The sequence below is a fragment of the Mustelus asterias genome, chromosome 1, assembly GCF_964213995.1.
Source record: "Mustelus asterias chromosome 1, sMusAst1.hap1.1, whole genome shotgun sequence".
Taxonomy (NCBI): Eukaryota; Metazoa; Chordata; class Chondrichthyes; order Carcharhiniformes; family Triakidae; genus Mustelus; species Mustelus asterias.
Window position 1 is genome coordinate 114,424,467 of NC_135801.1, and position 27,659 is coordinate 114,452,125.

Below are 27,659 nucleotides of genomic sequence, written 5' to 3' on the forward strand. Positions count from 1 at the left end.
CCTGCAGCACTGTTACTTCCTCAAAGTTGGTTAAACATGAATTTCCTTTCACAAAGTCACACTGACGCTGCCTTATCCAAGTGCCCTATTATAACTTTTCAGCTGTTAAGTTAACTGGTCTGTAGTTTCCTGCTTTCTCTTTCCCTCCTTGAATAACAGATTTACATTTGCTATTTTCCAATCTAATGGGAGCATTTCCGAATCGGAGGATTTTGGAAAACTAAAACCAATGCATCAACTATCTTACTAGCCACTTCTTCTAAGAGCGCAAGATGAACTCCTTCAAGACCTGGGCACTTGTCAGCCTGCAGCTCCAACCATTTACTCAGTACCATTTCTCAGGCAATTTATAGCTGCTTCTGGGATCTTTCTTGGGATCTTTCTGGGAAAGAAAGGAGAGAGTGCAGAATGTAGTGTTACAGTCATAGTTAGGGTGTAGAGAAAGATCAACTTAATGCGAGGTAGGTCCATTCAAAACTCTGGTGGCAGCAGGAAAGAAGCTGTTCTTGAGTCATTGGTATGTGTCCTCAAACTTTTGTATCTTCTTCCCGATGGAAGGCGGCGGAAGAGAGAATGTCCAGGTGCGTGGGGTCCTTAATTATCCTGGCTGCTTTGCCGAGGCAGCGGGAAGTGTAGACAGAATCAATGGATGGGAGGCTGGTTTGTGAGATGGATTGGGCTACATTCACGACCTTTTGTAGTTTCTTGCGGTCTTGGGCAGAGCAGGAGCCATACCAAACTGTGATACAACCAGAAAGAATGCTTTCTATGGTGCATCTGTAAAAGTTGGTGGGAGTCGTAGCTGACATGCCAAATTTCCTTAATCTTCTGAGAAAGTAGAGGTGTTGGTGGGCTGACTTTCTTGTATAGGTTAGGGTCACCTGACTTGAATGCCTCAGTTGCATCAACTGGATTGGTATCACGTACAAGTTATATCTCCAAAAAAAAAAGCTAATTAGTGGGGCAGGACCTTTGTTTCCTAAAGCCATGCTAGGATATTCTATTAATTTCCAAGTGTTCGCGTCACAAATTCTAAAAACATCTCTAGTTTAGAACATAGAACAGTACAGCACAGAACAGGCCCTTCGGCCCACCATGTTGTGCCGAGCTTTATCTGAAACTAAGATCAAGCTATCCCACTCCCTATCATCCTGGTGTGCTCCATGTGCCTATCCAATAACCGCTTAAATGTTCCTAAAGTGTCTGACTCCACTATCACTGCAGGCAGTCCATTCCACACCCCAACCACTCTCTGCGTAAAGAACCTACCTCTGATATCCTTCCTGTATCTCCCACCACGAACCCTATAGTTATGCCCCCTTGTAATAGCTCCATCCACCCGAGGAAATAGTCTTTGAACGTTCACTCTATCTATCCCCTTCATCATTTTATAAACCTCTATTAAGTCTCCCCTCAGCCTCCTCCGCTCCAGAGGGAACAGTCCTAGCTCCCTCAACCTTTCCTCATAAGACCTACCCTCCAAACCAGGCAGCATCCTGGTAAATCTCCTCTGCACTCTTTCCAGCGCTTCCACATCCTTCTTATAGTGAGGTGACCAGAACTGCACACAATATTCCAAATGTGGTCTCACCAAGGTCCTGTACAGTTGCAGCATAACCCCACGGCTCTTAAACTCCAACCCCCTGTTAATAAAAGCTAACACAACTATAGGCCTTCTTCACAGCTCTATCCACTTGAGTGGCAACCTTTAGAGATCTGTGGATATGATCTCTGTTCCTCCACAGTCTTCAGAACCCTACCTTTGACCCTGTAATCCACATTTAAATTAGTCCTACCAAAATGAATCACCTCACATTTATCAGGGTTAAACTCCATTTGCCATTTTTCAGCCCAGCTTTGCATCCTATCTATGTCTCTTTGCAGCCTACAACAGCCCTCTACCTCATCCACTACTCCACCAATCTTGGTGTCATCAGCAAATTTACTGATCCACCCTTCAGCCCCCTCCCCTAAGTCATTAATAAAAATCACAAAGAGCAGAGGACTCACAAAGAGCAGAGTTTCTTCTCTACAACTAATTTTAGAGTAACAATTTTATCTCCTGAGGCACACATTTCTTTCCTTTCTTAAATAATGACTACTCCAGTCCATTACAAAGAGGCCACAGATCAATGGTTGATTAAATCCAAGTGAATGGCTCACATAATACCACTGCCATTTACTTCAATATACTTGAGTCAGGCCCAGCAATGTTGTGAATCTAAAGTAATTTACTTGTATAGAACAATTTTAGGAGCAATCCTATCCAGTACCACTTGAACGTCCTCATCAGTAGTGAAAGCAGAAACAAAGTATCCTTTTAACATTTCATCTTGATCTTCAAGCTTACCCACCCAAACTTCTCTTTGGATCAACACAGCCCTTACTTTTGAGCTTCTGTTTTACCCGAAAATCTCTGCCACCACTTTTTCATCTGTCCAGTATCCTTTGTTCTAGTTTTTGCAGCATTCTAAATGGCAGCTTTAGTTATCCCCAAATGTCTCTGACGCTAGTTCTTACTATATGCTTACTAACATGAAACTTGAAAAGAATTCCCAATGAAGCTCCATTAAGCTATTGAGATCCTTTTCAAATCAGTGTACAAGTTGAAGAATTTAAAAATTTAACAACCTAGATGAATTCTACCAATTTAGAAGTAACATTAATCAAGGATTTATTGGAAAAGAAAAAAGGAAATGTTAATTGATTTTAAAACAATGCTCATCTTCAATATGGAATCAGGATTCAAAACAAAAGCAATATAGATGCATGGAATGTACCAACTTAAATTTATATGCAATTTTGAACTGACTCAAGGATCTTCTGGAATTTTGAAATAGAATTTATGAAAGGTTTTACTTAACAGACTTCTAGAACTGGAATGAGAGTTTGTGATCCATCAATTTCAAAGGCATGCAGCAAATCGAAACAATCTCTCGGTCATAAGCACATGTCAGTATACAACCAGTCACCCTTTGCTAAAGTTTGAAAAGTTAAAGTTATCTTAAAATGTTATCAAAGAATGAACTAATGTTGGCAAAGATAACTTTCCAGTGTTTCTTTTGGATCCAATTACAAACCATCATTTGCTGACCCTTTAAAGCAATAGGTATTCACATAGCTCTAGGTAAGTGCTGATGTCCATGTTACTATTTTAATTTTAGTTTTAACCCAATGATGCTTTGCATGTCAAGATATTAAATGAGCATCACTGAGCCATAATTTACCAAACGGTTGCTAGAAAAGCCCAAACCCATGTCTGTATTGATACTTGCAATTGCTTATTAATGCATTCTCTGTGCAGTTTAGTGGTTTAGCAAGAAAAGCAAATCAATGGGAAATTGACTTACATTACCTCAACATTTGATCAGAAGTCAAATCAAAAGGTAAGCGTATACATTTTTTAATGCATATTACATAGGATACACAGCACAAAAATAAGCCACACAGGACAACCAGAACATGCTGACATTTATACTCCACTCAAATCTGCTGCTGCCTTTCTTGATCTAACTCTATCAACATACTATTTGGAATATCTGGATTTATGAAATCTGCAATGATGCTTTGAAAGATGTAGTTAAATTTATAATGCTGTAATTGTACTGATCTGCTTGAATTATCTCCGTCACATTGACCAGACAAGCTTCCTCTGAAATTCTGGCACTCATGGGCTGTGTATGTGCCACTTTAAGAACCACTGTGTGGTTCACAATGGTGAGTCCTGGACAACATATGCTATGATGTGGAGATGCTCTCTCCACTCACATTGTTTTGTTTCTTAAAGACTTGATTAGTTGTACGTATTCGCATTCCAACCATTATTCATGTAAATTGAGTTTGTGTCTTTATATGCTCTGTTTGTGAACAGAATTCCCACTCACCTGAAGAAGGGGCTTAGAGCTCCGAAAGCTTGTGTGGCTTTTGCTACCAAATAAACCTGTTGGACTTTAACCTGGTGTTGTTAAACTTCTTACAACATATGCTAAGCAGGAGGAAAGATTGAAATGTTCCACCTTTGTTGTGTCATGCACATCCTCCGCATCTCTTGGCAGGACAAAGTCACCAACACAGGGGTCCATGCTCTTAAACTTAATGGTGACAGCCTTCTGTCACATAAGACAATTGTTGGCGCTTTGCTGGTCAACTATGTATTAAGCATTGCCTGGTGTGACTCAGGAGCCACATTCTGGAATGGCAGTCTCTGCTGCATTTGCTGCAAAGGAAGACAGTGGGCTGAGTAGGTGCACAATTCACAGGCCTCTGTTTTTCCCTGGCCCCCAATTTCCCCAGGAATTTCAGAAGTGTCAGCTTTCAAAGGAAAATGGCTGCATATAGCATTATTCCAACCGCTACTACATTGGTCCAAGACAAGTACAAACAACAATGTTAATCCACCATCAGATCATCACTGAGATAAAATCATGAATCAAAACCTCTTTATTCTTCATGTTAGGGTTTCTTTACAATAAAAATATTCACGTAAAAGAGTGTAAAATTTGCACGAGTTCAAGATGTAACAGAAATTTTCTTAAGATAATTCTGGACAAGTGAAGAAACTTGATTAGGTATGATTTAAAAAAACAAGATAGATAGTTACAAATCAATTGCATTTTATTGTATCTTGACATCTGTATTTCAGTGTTGCAGGAAAAACTTGCAGTAATCCCACACTTCAGGTTTACTTTGTCTTGGACACATCACCAGATGCAAGCCAAGAGAAGAGTAGAAATGGCATGTTGCAAATATCTAGTTCATAGTCCTATGTTTTAGAATATATATTTTAGTTTTAGGAATTAAAGTTTTAACTGTAGAAAATGGGGGCATTGGGTTGAGTAACCCAGAGATAGATGGAACTCAAACTTCGGACTTATTACATTTAAAAGATTGGGGCCATATTGACATGAACAGCTAGAAAGGCAAGATCCTAAAGTGGCAAGTGGAGTTACTTAGCTAAAGAACTGAAGATCTGGGGTGGAATTTTACAATTTTTTTTTTCAAAGTGTTGCCTTGTGTGGGAAAAGTGGAGGGCAGCCCGCTGGCTGCCTTGCCAGCTTTTCCTGCTGTATTTTTAAATGCTTGGTCATAAAAAATGAATGGGGTGGGTCCTGTCCAACAGCTTAGGTTCTTGAAAGATTGGGCTCTGTTTTCAAATGAAAATGAAAATAAATAAATACTCCACAGAACCACATCCCCCTCCAGTGTTAGGGCATGACCCTCTCCCCCTCTGCTGGGGACTCCCCTTTGCACCTTGAGCGGTTTCTGTTCACCAGATGCATGTCATGGGAACCTGTCATGATTTATGTCGGCATGTCCTCATGTCTAACATGGGGGTTCAATCAGGTGTAAACTCATCTGCATAGTCAATGAGATGTAAATGAGGATCCTGGCTTCATTAGTGGGACAATCGAGCCGGGAAATCCCACAGGCAGTAAAGCCAAAAATAGGGGGTGGCGGAAAATGTCTGCAGTTATTCCACTCAAAGACGTAGGCTTTCACGCAGTTTCCAGAATTAAGGAAAGTTTTAGAATGAAAAGGCAGTTAGTTTGCACTTCTTCCTGGGATCAGGCCACGTGTGTCACATTGCAGGTAGTTAGGTGGAGCTTAATGAGATTCTGTGTGATGGGAGTTTATTTCGGTGAATTCAGTTAGTGCATAGCCAGCAGGCAAGACTGCTTGATATTTGGAAAAGCAGCTAAGAAACTGTTTCAGTTTTGAACCTTATATAGCTTGTGGCCCTGGAAGTCAAGTGATAAAGACAGGCCTACACTGAACTAAAGTAAATGCTCGATCTATTGTCCATGATGCACCCTGTGATTGGGAGCCAGTTTGCAGAATAATACATAGCTGAAAAGGGGAAAAATGACTGAAAGATTTATTTAGTTGGAAGCTAAAGAAAGAAATCTATAGTAATTGGAAACCAAGGGTTTTTTCTGATGTTTTAAATCACTGCGCAAGAGTCGCATGGAGGTCTGTATAGTTGCTGTGGAATCAAGAGTCGTCAGGTCAGTAAAGAAACTGGATGGTCACTGAGCCAAAAGCGAATGGAAGGACCCCAGTGAAAGCTTGTGCCTTGGTGAATAACTAGAACACTGAAGAGAAATCAGAATTAATTCTGGAGAGTAGTGAAGTACCTTTTGAGTTGGTGCCAGGAAAGGTGAACGAACCTTAAAAGTTTCGTAAGATAAGGAAACTCTTGAGATGAAATAGAAAATGTAATTGAGTTTATAGCACAAGTCTTTTTAAGCTGCAGTGTTATGTCAATAGGACTTTGTTTAAATGTTTTTATACAATAATGTTTGGTTTTGTTTAAAATGTGAAATTTTGTGTTCTGTCAGTTAGCTACTGGATGTTTGGATTGCTTATTTAAACATTAATGGTCCCTATCAGGACTGTATAATAACCACAACTCAGCCTTCGACACCATTATTCCTACGAAACTCATCTGCAAACTCCGTGGCACGGGGCTTGGCTCCTCCCTCTGCAACTGGATCCTAGACTTCCTAACTCACAAACCGCAATCAGTAAGGATAGGCAACAGCACCTCTTTCATGATCATCTTCAACACCGGTTCCCCACAAGGCTGTGTCTTCAGCCCCTTACTATGACTGTGTGGCCAAATTTCCCTCCAACTTGATTTTCAAGTTTGCTGATGGCACCACTGTAATTGGTTGGATCTCAAACAATGATGAGAGAGTGTACAAGAAAGAGATAGAGAATCTGGTGAACTGATGCGACAACATTAATCTCTCAATATCAACACAATGAAGGAGATAGTCATCGACTTCAGGGAACGTAGTGGAGGACATGCCCCATCTACGTTAATGGGGACGAATTAGAAATGGTCGAGAGCATCAGGTTTTTAGGTGTCCTGATCACCAACAACCTGTCCTGTCCCTCCATGCCAATGCTATAGTTAATAAAGCCAACGCCTCTACTTTCTCAGGATATCACATTGATTTGGCATGTCAGCTATGATTCTCACCAACGTTTACAGATGCACCATAGAAAGCATTCTTTCTGGTTATATCACAGTTTGGTATGGCTCCTGCTCTTTCCAAGACAGCAAAAAACTACAAAGGGTCGTGAACGAAGTCCAGTCCATTATGCAAACCAGTCTCCCATTCATTGACTCTGTCTATACTTCCCACTGCCTCGGCAAAACAACCAGCATAATTAAGGACTCCACACACCCCAGACATTCTCTCTTCCATGTTCTTCCATCAGGAAAAAGATGCAAAAGTCTGAGGTCACGTAACAACCAACTCAAGAACAGCTTCTTCCCTGCTGCCATCAGAATGGACCTACCTCGTATTAAGTGGATCTTTCTCCACACCCTAGCCATGACTGTAACACTACATTCTGCACTCTCTCCTTTCCTTCTCTATGTACGGTATGTTTTGTCTGTATAGCATGCAAAAAACAATACATTTCACTGTATACTAATACACGTGACAATAATAAATCAAATCAAATCACAAGCAGTGAAGCAAATTTATTACAGATATGCACAAATTTTCAAGAAATTGAAAAGCTAACATGCATATATCAGTTTATTTTGCTGTATTTGATTTTGGAACATGCATTACTGTCCTGAAATCGCCTTCTAAAACATGCCAGGAAATATCCCCAAGTAATTGAAAACACCAATACAAACTGTAGTGACGCCAAGCAAACATTTATTTCACTTGAAATATCTTTTTACATCACCATGGAATAATAAAATCAACAGTTAAAAAAATAATGTGCAAACAAACAGTTTATCTCACATTGATTTGTCTGTATGTGTTCTGCCCATGATGGTAGATTGTAATTTTTGTTTTTGCATTATTTTCTTGATCTAACATCTGGTTGTCAGAAAAGACAACCACAAACATTCTCTCTGGTATTTACTTGTGGAATCAGAGAATCAGCAGCAAGTAAACTGCTTGTTAATTTGTAGGGAAAAGTGTTCCCTACAAGGAAGGAGAGAGATATTAAACGGAAAAAGAAGAAAAAATAAATACATTTCACAAATATGTGCTTTTAGCAAGAAACCAAGAGGTGATCACTAATACAGATGTAAAATAAATAGGGTTTCAGCTGTAGTATCATAACACAATGGTTTGCCTGCTGAGCCACAAAGTGATAGAACTGTACAGGGCATTGGCGATACCACATCTAGAGTACTGTGGACAGTGTTGGTCTCAAGGAAGGATATATTTGCATTGGAAGCAGTTCAGACAAAGTTCACTGGGCCAATTCCTGGTATGAAGAGTTTGTCTAATGAGGAAAGGTTGAGTGTACAGTCATTGGAGATTAGAAGAATGAGATGTGATTCTATTGAACCAGATAGGGGATGGAATTCTCATGTTGCCAGGTTAAGTGCCCATGCCAGTGGGAAAACGGGAATGTTTTCCACTGGCACTGGCAGCATCTGTCAGGTGGGATTCACCTGAAAGATGTAAATAGGTTTATCTTGGGGAACCGGCGGGCTAGCCCCGATATTCCGGGATTGTGGCATCAAAAGGGTATCTGATCACTGTGCTTGGAGACAGGCTCCCTCCCCCCCAAAAAATGAAAGAGTGACCTCCCAGTGATCAGGAAAACACCAGCAACCTGCATTCTCCCCGCATCACTCAAATAACAGGTCACTCACCCCCCCCCCCACCCCCCACCCCCCCCACCCCACACCCCCCTTCCCCTACCATGCAGGCATAAAGGTGACACGACCTGGCCCAACCCTACCGCCCTCCACCCCCTCCCACCAGCCACCAGGCCTCCCCTTAGACCTCCCACCAGTCCCTACCTCCCCACTCAGATCCATCTTCAGGCCTTGTGCCTTGACAGTGCCAACAATGCATTCCGCCCCCACTGCCATTGACACTCTGGCCTGGCAACTTGGGATCCAAGAGGGATCAAAGAGGTAAGTCCAGTAGTAATTTGCCCCTCTACTGCTGCCAAGCTGCAGAGGAAAGCGCCATCATGGGTGGTCTCAGGGTGGGGCCAAGTATTTCCCTTGCCTCTCTCCCCCATGATGGGTGTCTTGTGGCTGAACTGCCCCCTCTAGCCTTGGCAGACCTGAAGATTACCTCTGGCATGGTGATTTCATGGAGCATTGTGAGCAACATCTTCATTCGTGCCTGTCAGCTGTGAAAATTTGGAAGGGGCCAGGTCACTTTTATCTCCATGCTCCCCAGTCACCTGGCAGCCTTTAATATCACTGCAGCATTCCATTCTGCAGCAGAGATTTCCCTTTCTCTCTGCCAGAAGCTGCAGGTGTGAGCAGATCCTTTTAAATCCTCTGACAGAGAGGAAATATCAACTTCACCCTGTGGGGGGATGGGGGGGGGGGGGGGTTCCACTCTTCACAGCTGTGCGCTCAGACCCAACATATTCACACAGCTTTGATTTGAAGTCTCTGAGCCTTCCCAGCAAGCTGAAACCATTGAATCCCTCTCTATTCCATTGGAAACCTTTGATCTTTGTCAAGTTCAAAGTGCAGTGCTTTGAAAAAGGCTTCCATTGACAACTTAATGGATTTTCAAGGTTCCAGACAGCTGTTTTTTGCCTTCATGCTTGAATGTATCTCAAGTACCTCCATTGATCTTAACCATAACATTGACTCTAAGCCTGATTGACAGTTTTGGTTTTTTAAAGGGAATAAGTGGTCTGCAAAAGAGGAAATTAAACCACTTATTCCTCTGAATTGTATTACAATTAGTGGCTCTGCATAATTATTGGGTGGCATCCCGATCAGGGCCAGCTGGGTTGCTTGGGTGAATCCCGATTGTCTTGATGCCCATCGGGAATCCCGATTTTTGGCTGATGTTCCTTTCAGCGGGGCCTCGGGATTCCAAAAGACCATCTGTTGAGGCTGGCGAATGCCAGCCAAGATTAGAGGGTTTGGCAAGATTGGTGCTGAGAGGATGTGTACCCTCATGGAGAAATCTATCACTCGGGGTCACAGATTACAAATAAGGGATCTCCCATTAAAATGGCGATGAGGAGGAATATCTTCTTTCAGCGGCTCATTATTCTTTGGAAATCTCTTCCATAGTGGAGACTGGACCATTGAGTTTACAGACTTTTGATGGACAATGGAGTCATAAGCTAAGGGGACAGGCAGGAAAGCGGAGTTAATGCCACATTCAGATCAACTCAGACTGAATGGCAAAGCTTGCTCGTTGGATCAGATGGCCTTTTCCCACTCCTAATTCTAATGGATCTTATGGTGTTTCAGGATGGCTACAAATCTTGGAAGTATAATGAATGGGAAGTGGCACAGCGAAACTCGGTACCCTTCTGGAGTTAAAATAACAATCAGAGAAAGAGCCAATCCAATTCCTCTCAATTCACAGCCTCTTCTGTTAAAACTATGTTGGAATCTAAATGCTAAAAGGAGAAAAACATTTTCCATTTTATACAAAAATCTGTGCAGATATAAAAGAGTTGTTTCCAAACATTAGTTTTACTTTAATGCAAGTCTTACTGGAGTGACATTTTTGAAGACTTTATACAGGAAAGTAATAAGGCATTCAACCCAATCAGTCATGCCAGCATTTATGCTCCACTTGAATATTCTTCTTAATCTATCAGTGTAATTAGGATATCCTTTAATTCTCCTGTCCCTCATACACTCATCTAGTTTCTTCTTAAATGCATCCACATTATGCACCTCGAGTACTCTCTGCAAGTTCCACATACTAACAACTTTTTGTATTGAATTTACTAGTGACTAACTTACCTTGATGTTCGTGAATTAGTTCTGATCTTGTTTACAAATGGAAACACTTGCTTTTTGTCAACCTTATCAAATCTTCTCATAACCTTAAGGGTCTCCATCTTTCAGGGTCACCCCTCAGCCCAGCCTGTTCAATCTTTCCTGACAGGTATAACCTCTCAGTTCTGGCATTATTCTAGTATTTTTTCTTGCTGCTTCATCAGTGCCTTGATCCTCAAACAATTTATAAAAGTACATTTAGATTTACACTTGGAAAATAATAACTTTGCCACAGTCCTTAGCTTGATACCTTTTCCCTTAAGACAGGCTCAACATTCAGATTTGGGCTGAAAAGTGTCAAGTAACATTTACGCCACAGAAGTCCAAAGATGTGTAGGTTAGATGGATTAGCCACGGTAAATGCGGGGCATTACAGGGATAGGATGGAGGGGAAGGTCTGGGTGGGATGCTGTTTTGGAGAGTCAATGCAAACTCAATGAGCCGTATGGCCTCTTTCTGCACTGTAGGGATTCTATGATTCTAAGTGCTGTGCAATGACCATGGCCTAGTTGGTAGCACTCTTGCCTCTTATGGGTCCAAGTCCCACATCGGAACGTGGGCACAAAAATCAAAGTTGACACTACAGTGCTATACTAAAGGAATGCTGCACTGTTGGAGGTGCCACCTTTTAGATGAGATGTTAAACTGGTGACACATCTACCTGTTTTGGTGAATGTAAAATATCTTTCAGCACTATTTTGAAGAAGACTAGGAGTTATTCTTGATGTCTCGGCCAATATTTATCCCTCTATCAACATCACAGAAACATATCAGCTGATTATTATCACATTGTTGTCTTTGGGAGTTTGCTTTGTGCAAATTAGCTGCCACATTTCCCACAGTAACAATACTTGAAAATAATTTTGTGGCTCTAAAAAGTTTTGAGGTAGTGGAGAAAAGCATTATATAAATGCTTTTCTTAATGGTATAATCATTACTGAATCCCAAACTGTCAACATCCTGGGGGCTTACCATTGATCAGAAACTGAACTGGATCAGCATAGAAATACTGTGGTTACAACAGCAGGTCAGAGGCTAGGAACTTAGAAACATAGAAAACTACGGCACAAAACAGGCCCTTCGGCCCCACAAGTTGTGCCGAACATATCCCTACCTTTTAGGCCTACCTATAACCCTCCATCCTATTAAGTCCCATGTGCTCATCCAGGAGTCTCTTAAAAGACCCTATTGAGTTTGCCTCCACCACCACTGACGGCAGCCGATTCCACTCACCCACCACCCTCTGTGTGAAAAACTTCCCCCGAACATTTCCCCTGTACCTACCCCCTAGCACCTTAAACGTGTGTCCTCTCGTAACAGCCATTTCCACCCTGGGAAAAAGCCTCTGAGAGTCCACCCAATCTATGCCTCTCAACATCTATTAGGTCTCCTCTCATCCTATGTCTCTCCAAGGAGAAAAGACCGAGCTCCCTCAGCCTATCCTCATAAGGCATGCCACTCAATCCAGGCAACATCCTTGTAAATCGCCTCTGCACCCTTTCAATCTTTTCCACATCCTTCCTGTAATGAGGTGACCAGAACTGAGCACAGTATTCCAAATGGGGTCTGACGAGGGTCTTATATAGCTAAGTACTTAGTGGTGAATAACTCACCTCCTCCATGCCCAAAGCATGTCAATCATCTACAAGGCACAAGTCAGAAGAATGGTGGAATATTCTTTACTTGCCCAGATGAGAGTAACTCCAGCAGAAGTTAAGTAGCTCAACACTGTTCAGTCCAAAAAAGCTCACTTGATCAGAACACCATTCACCATGTTAAACATTCCCCACTGACACACAAGTGTGTAGCAAATGCAAGATGCACTGCAGCTACTTGCCAAGGCTCCTGCCACACCCACAATCTGTTAAGGGAAAGGATACGGCTGAAAATATGAATGTTTGCATTCTTGACAATGAGCTACAATATGGGGACAATCACAGTTGCAAACTGAATGAATGAAAACATAGAACATAGAAAGCCACAGCACAAACAGGCCCTTCGGCCCACAAGTTGCGCTGATCATATCCCTACCTCTAGGCCTATCTATAGCCCTCAATCCCATTAAATCCCATGTACTCATCCAGAAGTCTCTTAAAAGACCCCAACGAGTTTGCCTCCACCACCACCGACGTCAGCCGATTCCACTCACCCACCACCCTCTGAGTGAAAACTTACCCCTGACATCTCCTCTGTACCTACCCCCCAGCACCTTAAACCTGTGTCCTCTCGTAGCAACCATTTCAGCCCTTGGAAATAGCCTCTGAGAGTCTACCCTATCCAGACCTCTCAACATCTTGTAAACCTCTATCAGGTCACCTCTCATCCTTCGTCTCTCCAGGGAGAAGAGACCAAGCTCCCTCAACCTATCCTCATAAGGCATGCCCCCCAATCCAGGCAACATCCTTGTAAATCTCCTCTGCATCCTTTCAATGGCTTCAACATCTTTCCTGTAATGAGGTGACCAGAACTGCGCGCAGTACTCCAAGTGGGGTCTAACCAGGGTCCTATAAAGCTGCAGCATTATCTCCCGACTCCTAAACTCAATCCCTCGATTAATGAAGGCCAGTACGCCGTACGCCTTCTTGACCGCATCCTCCACCTGCGAGGCCGATTTAAGAGTCCTATGGACCCGGACCCCAAGGTCCTTCTGATCCTCTACACTGCTAAGAATGGTACCCTTCATATTATACTGCTGCTTCATCCCATTGGATCTGCCAAAATGGATCACTACACACTTATCCGGGTTGAAGTCCATCTGCCACTTCTCCGCCCAGTCTTGCATTCTATCTATGTCTCGCTGCAACTTCTGACATCCCTCCAAACTATCCACAACACCACCTACCTTGGTGTCGTCAGCAAACTTACCAACCCATCCCTCCACTTCCTCATCCAGGTCATTTATGAAAATGACAAACAGCAAGGGTCCCAGAACAGATCCCTGGGGCACTCCACTGGTCACTGACCTCCATGCAGAGAAAGACCCCTCCACAGCCACTCTCTGCCTTCTGCAGGCAAGCCAGTTCTGGATCCACAAGGCAACAGCCCCTTGGATCCCATGCCCTCTCACTTTCTCAAGAAGTCTTGCATGGGGGACCTTATCGAACGCCTTGCTGAAGTCCATATAGACCACATCCACCGCTCTTCCTTCGTCAAAACAGTTTTTAAAATTAAATGGCGTAAAACCTGTGCTACTTGCCAGGGCTCAATCCCTGCTATTATGCAGTATTTGCCTCTTCTGCAATAACTAGTAATTATCTTTTTAAAATTGCACGCATGTTTGAGCCTACTCACAAAAGTAACAGAAAATCAGAAATCACAAAAAATAGGAGCCATAAATGGGATGCAATTGATTGTTGTTCACATAACGCCCCAGATAACCACTGACAACTTCTTCTGTTCCTAATCTCTATATACTTGTCAATCACCATGAAATATCAGCTCTGATATGCTTTCAGGCTGTTTTCAAAAGCACCTTAGTCCTTACCACATTACTTCATTGCCCTTGTAATTTTACTGGATGACATCCAATTCTCTGATTAATCAATAAAAACAAAGGGAAAGCAATACCGACTTAACAACAGAAATTATAGCAGTCAGGACATCTGATGTCCAAGCTGCTTTGTTCCCTTGATTCCTGCTTGAACTTGGTTGCAGGTCATGCAGGTAGATCAGGCATTACAAAGAACACATTCCTACATACTTGTCTCTCAATATTATGATTTTAAGTCTAAATACAAGTTCTTTCCAAAAGACGGAAGCAAGATTATTGGGAAAATGTAGAAAGAGAAAGACAAGACAAAGGATTAGGAGCTTATTTCAAGGGGCAGCAAATCAAAAGTAAAACTACATCAAGATTGTCTAACTTGCCAAAAGCTAACACTCCTGTGCTGTAGTGAAGGCAGGTTTCTGGAAGCTATATTACTTTTAGTAATACTTTCTTTGCATTTTAGATCCCTGGTGCCAAATCTGCCACAGATGTTGTTCACAATGCTGCTCTGTGACTCAGACTGTGCAGACATCAGCCTGTCAAAACTGTGCCATTGCTTTTATCCACAACAGCCTAATCCCAGCATAATCCCACTTTCCTGCATCTTTTCCATACATTTATATTTTCCTATTTATCAATTCCCTTTTTAAAAATTCATGCACTCTTTATCAAAAATGCAATCTACAACCAACAGATCAGATCAAAGTTCTGTAGTCCTGCCAAATGCAGTTGTGAATGGTGGTGGATAATTAAACTATTAATCAGAGGAGAAGACTCCACCAATATCTCCATCCATAATGATGGGAGCCCAGCACATCAGTACAAAAGATAAGGCTGAAGAATTTGCAAACATCAGACGTGCCGAGTGGATGATCCATCTCAGCCTATTCTAGTGTTCCCCAGCATCATAGATGCCAGTCTCCAGCCAATTCAATTAGCTCGATGAGGCATCAAGAAACAGCTAAGGTATTGGATACAAGCAGGGCCCTGGGCCCTGACAAGATCTCAGGAAGAGGATGAGATGGGTCACCCACTTGGCACTGATGGCTGAAGATAGTTCAGATGGAAATCTGAAATGGAAACAAATAATGCTGGATAAACTCAACAGTTCTGGCAGCATCTGTGGGGAGAGAAACAGAATTAACGTTTCGTGTTGAATATGACATAAGATTTGATATTTGTTCTCATAATAGATTCGACTTTTGAGATTAATTCCATTATGCATGAAATATTGAGATAGCCATTGAAAGAAAAAAAATGAATGACAAACCTGTAGGAGCAGCCTTTCAAAAGCAAGGAAGTTGTCCCATTTTGAGTAGCACGCATGTCCCAAAGTCTGCACTGTTGCCATGGTAAGTTGCAAGATCCCACAGTGATTTTCCAAAGCTTTTAAATTGCTCTTAAATAACTGGACATAAGAGTGAAGCTGTTCAGGTGTGACTCTCCCTGTAGAAGTAAAAGGATGCATGGAAACCATTACCGGTACATTCAGAATTAAATTGGTAAGTTAGTCAGTAGGCCTCTTTCTCTATGATGACTAAAACAGATCAACTTTATGAAAAGAAAAATATATTTACAACTGTGAATGCCCTGTGATGAGAAATATCTTTTTTCAAAAGCTATCATAGCATTTGTGCAGCCTTGACTTCACAACCCTGCTAAGTTTTAATGATCATGTGCTTTGTTACAACAGAAACAGGAAGGGACATAAGCAAATATTCTCTGAAACTGACCCAAGACTATTTTTTTACAACCATTTCTTATAGTGAAAAAAATTAATACAAGGGCTGTAAAGTGCTGAGATGCAAAAAGGCAAGTTCTTTCCTTCTCGAGCCAAAGCACATTACAGAAATTACTTTGAAGTGTAGTCATTGCTTTATAGGGAAATGTGATAGTCAACTTAAGCAAGGTGCCACATAGAATATTAATGGTCAATCTGCATTTTTTTGGTTCAAGTACAATTGTTGGCCAAGACATTGGGAAAATGTCCTGCTCTTCTTCAAACAGTGTGGAAACTTTAATGTTCATCTTAAAACAGGCAAATGGCTGATGGCAACTCCACTCATATGGCACCCAAAAGAAAAAACGCTGGAAAATCTCAGCGGGTCTGGCAGCATCCGTAAGGAGAGAAAAGAGCTGACGTTTCGAGTCCAGCTGACGCTTGGTCAAAACTAAACGGCATGGAAAATAATGGGGGAAGGGGAAGCAAAGGGGAGACAAGGTAAGGAAAGGGGAAAGAGTGGGCGGGAAGAAGAAAAAAGAAATACAATAAAGAAATAAAAAGGTAGAGAACAGTAAAAAAAATTAAATAAAATGAAAACAAGGGTCGAAGTGGGGTAGAGCTAATCATCTGAAGTTGTTGAATTCGATGTTGAGACTGAAAGGCTGTAAAGTGCCTAGCCAGAAGATGAGATGCAGTTCCTCCAGTTTGCGTTGAGCTTCACTGGAACATTGCAGCAAGCCAAGGACAGACATGTGGGCATGGGAGCTGGATCGTGTGTTAAAATGGCAAGCAACCGGAAGGTCAGGGTCCTGATTGCGCACAGACCAAAAGAGCTCAGCAAAGTGATCACCCAGTCTACGCTTGGTTTCTCTGATATAGAGGAGACCACATTGGGAGCAGCGAATGCTATAGACCAAATTGAAAAAGAAACGCTGCTTAACCTGGAATTAGTGTTTTGGACCTTGGATGGTAAGCATGGAAGAGGTAAAGGGGCAGAACAGCGGTGGCAAGAATAATGGCAGCTGCAGTTCTCCTTCAAAATAATGAAAAGACAATGGGCAGAAGTTTTCCATCCCGTCCGTCACAGGACAGGAAACCTCCATTGACCTCAGGCGGGATTTTTCGGCCTTGGGGTGAACACAGCTGGAAAATCCCACCAAATATGTCTGTACTCCGTAAATATAAAATGCAAGTCTTGGTCAGAAAGAAGTGATGTTTTTTTCTTTATTATTCTTTCCTGGGATTTGAAAATCACTGGCAAAGCCAGCATTTCTTGCCCATCCTAAATTGTCCTCGTGAAGGTAGTCATGAGTCACCTTCTTGAACTGCTGCAGTTGCTGTAATCTGCAGGCAGGTAATAGATAATGATTCTGCCCAGCGTTTATAATTTTGAAATGTACAGTATGTGATTAGTAGACAGAGGTAAAACCCTCCAAAAAATAGCTTACGTCACAAAACTGTTTTTTCATTTGTTGTACAAATTATTTCTGAAGAGAACTTCTCTCATCCAAAGATATGTGTGCTCAAGTATGCAACAATTTATATCAATCCAGATTCTTCTGTTTAAATGTAAAGGCAGAAACAAAGAGGAGGGTAAAATGAAGAAAGAATTCACTTGACTATTTTCAAAATTTCAGGATAATTGTTAGCTCACTTGGCAGATTTGTTTTCCTCCCTTTCTCTCCGAGGATAAAATACAGCTCCTTCCTTGTCCAAGTTAGAATTCATTAGGAGTGGCAAGGTATTTGGGAATCCCAGTCAAACTAGAAACTTGCATTGCTTCCCCCCATTAGTCAGTCCAAGAACATTGAAACCAACTGCAGCAACATTACTAACACCATTCTAGCAGAGATTGGCTGAATTGGGCAGAAATTTAAAGGTTTTGAGTCTGCTACCTTCCTGCTTTTTGAGAGTCAGCTCCACTCTATCCAATGATTAACTGAGCCATTAGGGAACAGAGAACAGCATACAATAAACTTCTCTGTCTAAATTCAACTTCATTCTTTGTGCAGTGCAGCTTTATTCAAATGCTTTGATTAAAATGTATTCTTCATAGTTGAGTTATATTACAAGCAGCAAGGATTCTGCAATGCTTATTCAGGTTCGTTTACAAATTCCATGAGGAACAATTCCACACTGGAGCTGCTGATGACCAGCAAAGTGATCAACAAGATAGAACATTTGGATCACCAACAACACAATTCAACTGATAGTTTGAATAGATTTTTTAAAATGCATGAGCAAAAGTTGCTGGATTGGAAAAGGCAAATTTTAGGGAATGAAGAGTTCCAGCATTAATTAGATGGACAAAGAAAATGGGAGACAAATACTAGACCAGTGCTGGGATGTAATTAAAACACATGACCATCAAGTTTTGATTAAAAACATCCCTAACTTGAGGCTAAAGGTTTTGCATGAACAAACAGATTACATCATAATTGAAGTCTGAAGAAATTGACATGCAATAAAATTTAATACAAGTAATACAAAAGAAACACAAGAATAATAGCAACAACACCGAAGGGAACCAAAAAGGATGAGAACTGAATACTGAATGAGACTGATAGTTGAAGAGAAACGGCAAAAACATTCATAACAGATCGGAGGCATAAGGATCATTCAATTAAGAGTGGGCACCAAAGGACAAAGAGATGCTTAAAGAAATGTTGTCTAGATTTACAGTGGAGGGCAAGAACAGATTATAGGAACAACCTCCACGTTCAAAACCACTCGAGTTCCTAGCTGGATATGCAATGGCCAGCTACAAAAAATTGCCTTCAGGTGATTCAATTTTGATCAGTCCGAATGCAACCATTGTATTTCCAAAAATGAGTCGCCTTACAATCATTTCAAACAACTTGATTAAATCATACATCAACCTTGTAAAATGTAGAGGATTACAAACTTATTCCCATAGCCTAACCTCTTAAACCCTGATATAATTCCAACTGTGTTGTATCCCCTTCAAGATCAATATATCGTTTCTGATACTCAGTGCCCTAAACTGAATGCAGTACTCCAGATGGAGTACGGAGAAAAAGGCCAACATTCCATTAGTCTTTTTGATTATGTTTTTTACCTGTGCACTAACTTTTAATGATGTCTACATACCAGTCTGACAGCACGTCGTGGATGAGTCAGAAGTTGCTTTTAACTCCGCATAATGAAGTTCAAAACCATGATTTCCAGACAATGTCATAAATTCTCCACATTTAATACTTCAGGTTGAATCAGACCAGGAAAAATCATGGCATTTTCTTTGTTCCAGAGCTGAGCTTTAAACTCCAGAGGGGCGATTCTCCCATCCCACTGCATTGCTTTTGTAGCACAGCAGGCCAGGAGACTGGAGGAGAGGCCGTTTCGCGAGCTCCCTGCTGCACACAATGGCCTTCGCGAGTCTCTGGTAGCCGGATTTCCGGTGTAAATTATGGTAATCTTCATTCCCATATATTTCAAATATCATTAGCAGGCCCGGGACTGAAATCTCCGGCCCCCTAGTGTGCCATCCCCCCCACCACCCTGCTGGAGTGAGGGGGGGCAATCGAGACCGAGGCCCTCCCCAGAGGGTCAGGAGATTGGGGAGAGAGGGGGGGGGGGTGCCTCCTGGGAATTGCCAGCCTGGCATTGCTAACCTGGGCTCCCTGGCACTGCCCAAGGGACAAAGTCAATGCCCAGGGGACACCGTGGCACTGCCCACTGGGCATCCAGCAGTGCCAAGGGAGCAGGGCCCCACTGCCACTCTGTACTCGGGCTGAGGGAGGGAAGCCAGCAATCGAGGCTGGCCATCGGATGTGGCAGGGAGGGGGGTAAATCCGGGGGGATCAGCGATCAGGCCATGGTGGGGGATTGTATGGTCAGTGATGCAAGGGTCGCGAGGCTAGCCAGTGATCGGGAGGCCAGCGGTGTGGGGCTACTGAACATGCACCAATCACCACACTGACAGATCGGCACATGCGCAGTGGCCTGCTCAACGCGATACTGCCGGCCTCTCCAGCGGGAATCGCCCCGCCCACTGATTTTCAACAGGATTCAAGCTAGTGCACTTTGTGGTGAACAGTGTGTGGGAGATTCATTTTGAAACTCCTGCTAAAAAGACGTGTGATTTACTCCAGTTTTTATGCAAATTCGACACTTTTTGGGAGACTTGTCCCCCATTTCTTGACATTGGAGACTGCACACTTCTATTTCTGCAAGCGTACCGGCCTTTCACCAATGCTGAAACCCTTCGCTAGGCTCCAACTGTATCTAGACTCAGTTTCTCCAATGTCAACTTTGCTCTCTTCTCATTCACAAACTCCAAATTGTCCAATCTCAGGAACTTGGATCATGTTCTGCACTAAATCACCCTTCAGTTCCGCCACTTTGGACACTGTCCACTAATGCACCAAACACAAGAGGTACTTTCTGACCTTCAATTACCTTGCAGCCTCAACCTGCTCAATTTCTACCAACCTTAGATTCTCTCTCATATCCTTTTATCATTTGGCTTTGGATTTTTGTCACTCTCTGTTTGCCTGACGGTTGTTATCAGAATTTGCAGCTGCCTGGATTCAAATCTCCAGGATTGGTTTCACTTTTCATCCCTCTCTTTCCATCTTGAAAAATCTTCCCAAAACAACTCTATTTCACCCAAGCATTTCATCAATCTCCCAACTCTCATCATATCTGTGTGTTTGCTCTGTTATAGCTTTCATCTTTTATATTTTTTCTTCTAACCCCCACTGTGAAGCAATATTTTTTTAACAAGTGTGGTATTGTTAGAGGACTTCAAAATACTCTGGGATTTAAAACACTAATAAAGACTATTAGAACAGAGTGGATTTGCTTAAGTTAAGAATCACAGACTGCCTTATATATATATATTTACAGAGGTACTGTCTGCATAGAAACACATATAACCACATTTAGAGAACTTAAACATGTATTTCTGAAAAGTGTGTTCCAGCTTGGCTAATGGCACAGAGTTGTAAGGCATCATGGGAAAATAGTCCATAAAGTGTACCATATTCTTTATAACAATACACTCACAGAAGCATAGCCTTTGTTGGCATGGACTCTAGATAGTCCTTATGAATAAAAAATTTATAACCCAAGGGCAAACTCAGACAGCCTAATGAATAGACAAAGCCTTCAATCAGATAAGAGAGTCGAGAACAGGCAACAGGTGGCCATGGGAAAGTCAGGCAGAAACCGCTAGGACTTATTTTTCCCATGCTGTCAGAGAATATCTATAATTGGCCAAGGTATGTGACAGTTAGTAATAGTGATTGACCTGTACTAATGATGATTGGTTCACTTCCAACTGGGATGAGCCAGAGAGCGGGTAAATGTTTTTTGGAAGATGTATAATTGTGCTGCCACTGTGATGTAACTTCAGAGAAGTGCTGGACTGCCCAATCCTTCTCTCCCAGCATACATTGGTCAATAAAGAACACCTTTCACCAGTCTTCGTATTAGCTAAAGTTAAGCTCAGTACTTAGCCTCTGAAAAAACCCCTGCAGTATAAATGCAAGTCTTGTTGTATCAAAGAAAAACATAGATGACCAATTAATAACAATATTAAAAAGATGAGTCATAGAGGTTTAATGAAATCCAGATTTTTTTGTAAGCAGATATTGTGCTCAAGAGATAAACCAAGAAGTAACTTGGCCTCACATCAGTAGTAGCCAAATGGAAGCCATCATTTTGGATGAAACGTAACACTTAGGAAGGACAGGCAAAAAGAATTTAGGGACAGATCATACCAGATGGCATCTGCAGAATCTCAGGACCTCTGAAAAGATATATTGGCCCTGGAAGCGATACAGCAGAGAATCACCAGAATGAAACTAGGGCTTAAGGAATAAATTAAGATGTTGAGTTGCAAAAACTTGCTTTGTATCCCCTTCAGTTTAGTAGGTTGAAGGTTGATGGTTGATCCAATCCAGGTGTCTAAAATCAATCAGGGATTCAATAGAGTATAGATACAGATCAGGAATTCCTCTGGTGAGGGAATCCAGAGCAAATATTGAAACTAGGACTAAGCCATTTAGGAGTGAAATCAGGAAGCACTTTTCCACACAAATGTTTGTGGAAATATGGAACTTTCCCAAAATAATGGTGGATTCTGAGTCAGTAGAAATTTTCAAAGGGTATGTATAGATTTGTGCTGGGTAAGGGTGTAAAGCATAAAAGTAAATAAATGGTGTTGAGGAACAGATCAGCCATGATCTTACATAATGGTAGAGTATGCGGGTGGCTGAATAGATGCTCCAGTTTCTATAAATAATTAAAATTCCAAATAAATTAACAAATTCAGAGAAACTGATGTGCAATATCTGATATATTTATTTGGCTATGATGTCTGTTGCAAAGATTAAGGTCCATAGCTTGAAGTATAAAATCATGGCTAAAAGCAAGATATATTGAAGCATAGAAAGCAAACGATGAGACCATAAGACATAGGAGCAGTAGCAGCCCATCGAGTCTGCTCTACCAAAGAGATCATGGCTGCTCTGAACCGGTAATTCTCAACTCCACTTTCCTGTTTTATCCCCATAACCCTTGCTTCCCTTAAAAATCTGATTAAAAATCTGCCTATCATAGCCTTGAACATACTTAATGACACAACCTCAACAGCCCCCTATTGTAAAGAATTCCATAGATTCACTACACTCAGAGAAGAAACTCCTCTTCAATTCTGTCTTAAATGGACAACCCTGATTGTGTCCTCTGGCCCTAGACTCTCCCACAAAGGGAAGGGGTGGCTGGTGGCACAGTGGTTAATACTGCTGCCTCACAGCGCCAGGGACCCGGGTTCAATTCCCGACTTGGGTCACTGTCTGTGTGGAGACTGCACCTTTTCCCCGTGTCTGCATGGGTTTCCTCTGGGTGATCCAGTTTCCTCCCACAGTCAAAAAGACGTGCTGGTTAGGTGCATTGGCCAAGCTGAATTCTCGCTCAGTGCACCCAAACAGGCACTGGAGTGTGGTGACTAGGGAATTTTCACGATCACTTCATTGCAATGTTAAGCCTACTTGTGACAACTAATAAATAAACTTTAAAAAAACAACCTCTCAGTATGTACCTGGTCAAGCCCCCTGAAAATCCTTTATGTCTTAATAAGGTCGCCTCTCATTCGTCTCAACTCCAATGAGTACAGGGCCAACCTACTCCACCTCTCTCCATAAGAAAATCCCTCCATTCCCAGGATCAACTTAATCAATCTTCCCTGGACTGCCTCCAATGCCAGAATATATTTCCTTAGATAAGGGGACCAAAGCTTTTCACATTTTACAGGTATAACCTAACTAGTGCCTTGTATAGTTTTAGCAAAACTTGCTTATTTTTATACTCCATTCACTTTGAAATAAAGGTCAAGATTCCAGCCTGCTGAACTTGCATGCTAGTTTTTGGGGTTGACACAAGATGACCCCAAAACCCTCCTGTGCTGCAGCCTTCTGCAATCTTCCTCCATTTAGATAATATTCAGCTCCTTTATTTTCCTACCAAAGTGGATAATTTCACATTTTCCTATATTAATTATATTCCATCTGGCCAAATTTTTGCCCACTCACTAATCCTTTGATTTTCGAAAGAAATCAGAATGGAAATATGCTCTAAATAGCAAAATATACAACAGGTTGGAGGAACAGTCAGGGCCACACGGACAGGAGATTACACCCGAGTGAGATGTGTGAAGTTGGAAATTTGGTTCACATGGTAAGTTTCTCTCTCATTTAAATATAGAATCTGACATAAAACTAACAGCCTTCAACTTCAAGTGAGGTAAAGAGCTTTGTTAAACAGGGAATTGCCTGGCAGCGATACTCACCTGTCAGATCAGCTGAAAGTAGTTGATTTAATTGATGTTAGTTACTGTAACAGGAAACTAAACTAGCCAGTGACTCAGGGCCTATATAGGGGACAGTTTTTTTTCAAACTGCAATGACAGAATACTACACCTGAGTGAGATTTAGATAGAGGGTGGAGCTGGGAATTTGGTTCATGCGGTAAGTTTGGTACACAGTGTGCTCCATCTTACAATTTTTAAAAATGCTGCCCAAAAGAGGGTATAGGAGAAATTTATGAGGATGTTGCCAGGACTGGAAAAATGCAGCAATGAGGAAAGATTGGAGAGGCTGAGGTTGTTCTCCTTGGAACAGAGGAGGCTGAGGAGAGATTTAATTGAGATGTACAGAATTGTGAGGGGCACAGATAGAGTGAATAGGAAGGGCCTATATGTCCTGTAAGAAGTCTCACAACACCAGGTTAAAGTCCAACAGGTTTATTTGGTAGCAAATACCATAAGCTTTCGGAGCACTGCTCCTTCGTCAGATGGAGTGGATATCTGCTCTCAAACAGTGCACAGACACAGAAATCAAGTTACAGAATACTAATTAGTAATATAATTATATAAGTTGATCTTTCTCTACACCCTAGCTATGACTGTAACATTACATTCTGCACTCTCTCGTTTCCTTCTCTATGAACGGTATGTTTTGTCTGTATAGCGTGCAAGAAACAATACTTTTCACTTTATGCTAGAACAAAGAAAATTACAGCACAGGAACAGGCCCTTCGGCCCTCCAAGCCTGCACCGACCATACTGCCCGACTTAACTAAAACCCCCTACCCTTCCGGGGACCATATCCCTTCATTCCCATCCTATTCATGTACTTGTCAAGACACCCCTTAAAAGTCACTACCGTATCCGCTTCCACTACCTCCCCTGGCAACGAGTTCCAGGCACCCACTGCTCTCTGTGTAAAGGATCTGCCTCGTACATCTCCTTTAAACCTTGCCCCTCGCACCTTAAATCTATGCCCCCTAGTAATTGACTCTTCCACCCTGGGAAAAACCTTCTGACTATCCCCTCTGTCCATGCCTCTCATAATCTTGTGGACTTCTATCAGGTGTCCCCTCAACCTCCGTCACTCCAGTGAGAACAAACCAAGTTTCTCCAACCTCTCCTCAGAGCTAATGCCCTCCATACCTGGCAACTTCCTGGTAAATCTTTTCTGTACCTCTCCAAAGCCTCCACATCCTTCTGGTAGTGTGGCGACCAGAATTGAACACTATATTCCAAGTGCGGCCTTGTCACAGTACATGTAATATAATTAGTATTCTGTAACTTGATTTCTGTGTCTGTGCACTGTTTGAGAGCAGATATCCACTCCATCTGACGAAGGGGCAGCGCTCCGAAAGCTTATGGTATTTGCTACCAAATAAACCTGTTGGACTTTAACCTGGTGTTGTGAGACTTCTTACTGTGCTTACCCCAGTCCAACACCGGCATCTCCACATCATGACTATATGTCCTAGCAGATAGGTCAGTGACATGGCGGCATAGATTTAAAGTGCCTGGTAGAAAGATTAGAGAGGAGATGAGAAACATTTTCACCCAGAGGATAATACATATGAAATAGGAGCAGAAGTAGACTATTCAGCCCCCCTGAGCCTGCTCTGCCATTCGATAACATCAAGGTTGATCGGTTTGTTTCCAGTTCCACATTCTCATCCACCCAAATAAACTTTGATTTCCTTGCCTAACAAGAATCTATCTGGATTTGATTTATTTTTGTCACATGTACTGTGACAAGGCCACACTTGGAATATAGCGTTCAATTCTGGTCGCCACACTACCAGAAGGATGTGGAGGCTTTGGAGAAGTACAGAAAAGATTTACCAGGAAGTTGCCAGGTATGGAGGGCATTAGCTCTGAGGAGAGGTTGGAGAAACTTGGTTTGTTCTCACTGGAGCGACGGAGGTTGAGGGGAGACCTGATAGAAGTCCACAAGATTATGAGAGGCATGGACAGAGGGGATAGTCAGAAGCTTTTTCCCAGGGTGGAAGAGTCAATTACTAGGGGGCATAGATTTAAGGTGCGAGGGGCAAGGTTTAAAGGAGATGTACGAGGCAGATCCTTTACAAAGAGAGTAGTGGGTGCCTGGAACTCGTTGCCAGGGGAGGTAGTGGAAGCGGATACGGTAGTGACTTTTAAGGGGCGTCTTGACAAGTACATGAATAGGATGGGAATGAAGGGATATGGTCCCCGGAAGGGTAGGGGGTTTTAGTTAGGTCGGTGCAGGCTTGGAGGGCCGAAGGGCCTGTTGCTGTGCTGTAATTTTCTTTGTTCTAGCATATAGTGAAAAGTATTGATTCTTGCACGCTATACAGACAAAACATACCATTCATAGAGAAGGAAACGAGAGAGTGCAGAATGTAATGTTACAGTCATAGCTAGGGTGTAGAGAAAGATCAACTTAATGCAAGGTAGGTCCATTCAAAAGTCTGATGGCAGCAGGGAAGAAGCTGTTCTTGAGTTGGTTGGTACGTGACCTCAGACTTTTGTATCTTTATCCCGACAGAAGATGGTGGAAGGATGACCGGTCCTTAATTGTGCTGGCTGCTTTGCTGAGGCAGGGGGAACTGTAGACAGAGTCAATGGATGGGAGGCTGGTTTGCGTGATGGATTGGGCCACATTCCCGACCTTTTGTAGTTTCTTGCGGTCTTGGGCAGAGCAGGAGCCATACTAAGCTGTGATACAACCAGAAAGAATGCTTTCTATGGTGCATCTGTAAAAATTGGAGAGAATTGTAGCTGACATGCCAAATTTCCTTAGTCTTCTGAGAATGTAGAGGTGTTGGTGGGCTTTCTTAGATATAGTGTCGGCATGGGGGGACCAGGACAGGTTGTTGGTGATCTGAACACCTAAAAACATGAAGCTCTCGACCCTTTCTACTTCGTCTCCATTGATGTAGACAGGGGCATGTTCTCCTTTACGCTTCCTCAAGTCGATGACAATCTCCTTCGTTTTGTTGACATTGAGGGAGAGATTATTGTTGCTGCACCAGTTCCTCTATCTCATTCCTGTACTAGGTCTAGTCATTGTTTGAGATCCGACCCACTACGGTGATGTCGTCAACAAACTTGAAAATCGAGTTGGAGGGAAATGTATAAGAAGCATAGATCTATAAGGAGTATAGTAGGGGGCTGAGAACACAGCCTTGTGGGGCACTAGTGTTGAGGATGATCGTAGAGGAGGTGTTGTTGCCTATTCTTACTGAGTGTGGTCTGTGGGTTAGGAAGTTCAGGATCCAGTTGCAGAGGGAGGAGCCAAGGTCCAGAAGTTTGGAGATGAGTTTCGTGGGAATAATGGTGTTGAAGGCTGAGCCAATAAATAGGAGTCTGACATAGGTGTCTTTGTTAGCTAGATGTTGTTATCACTTTGTTATCTAGGAATCCATCTACCTCAGCCTTAAAAATACTCTGCCTCCACCGCATTATGAGGCAGAGAGTTCCAACATCCCACAACCCTCAGAAAATATTTCTCTTCAGCTCGATCCTAAAAGGGTGACCCTGAATTTTCAAACAGTTCCCCTAGTTCTGGGCTCATCCACAAAAGGAATCACCCTTTTCATGTCCACCTTGTCAATGCCATTCAGGATCTTGTATGCTTCAATCAAGTCACCCCTCACTCTTCTAAACTCCAGTGGAAACAAGCCCAACCTATTCAACCTTTCCTCATAAGGCAGCTTGCTCATTCCAGGCATCAACCTAGTAAATCTTCTCTGAACCCACCTCCAACACATTTACATTCCTTCCTCAAGTAAGGAGACCAAAACTGCACACAGTATTCAAAATGTAGTCTTGCCAATGCCCTGTATAATTGAAGCACAACATCTTTACATTTATATTCAATTCC

General features: G+C 42.3%; 1 protein-coding gene across 1 annotated transcript in view; it reads right to left on the reverse strand.

The window, feature by feature from the left end:
* scfd2 (sec1 family domain containing 2) overlaps window positions 1-27,659 on the reverse strand; it is a 278,578-nt gene that overhangs the window by 192,216 nt on the left and 58,703 nt on the right. Inside the window, exon 4 of the mRNA XM_078217208.1 lies at window positions 15,520-15,695. Within this exon, the coding sequence (XP_078073334.1) occupies window positions 15,520-15,695 (176 nt within the window). The remainder of the gene's footprint in view (window positions 1-15,519; window positions 15,696-27,659) is intronic.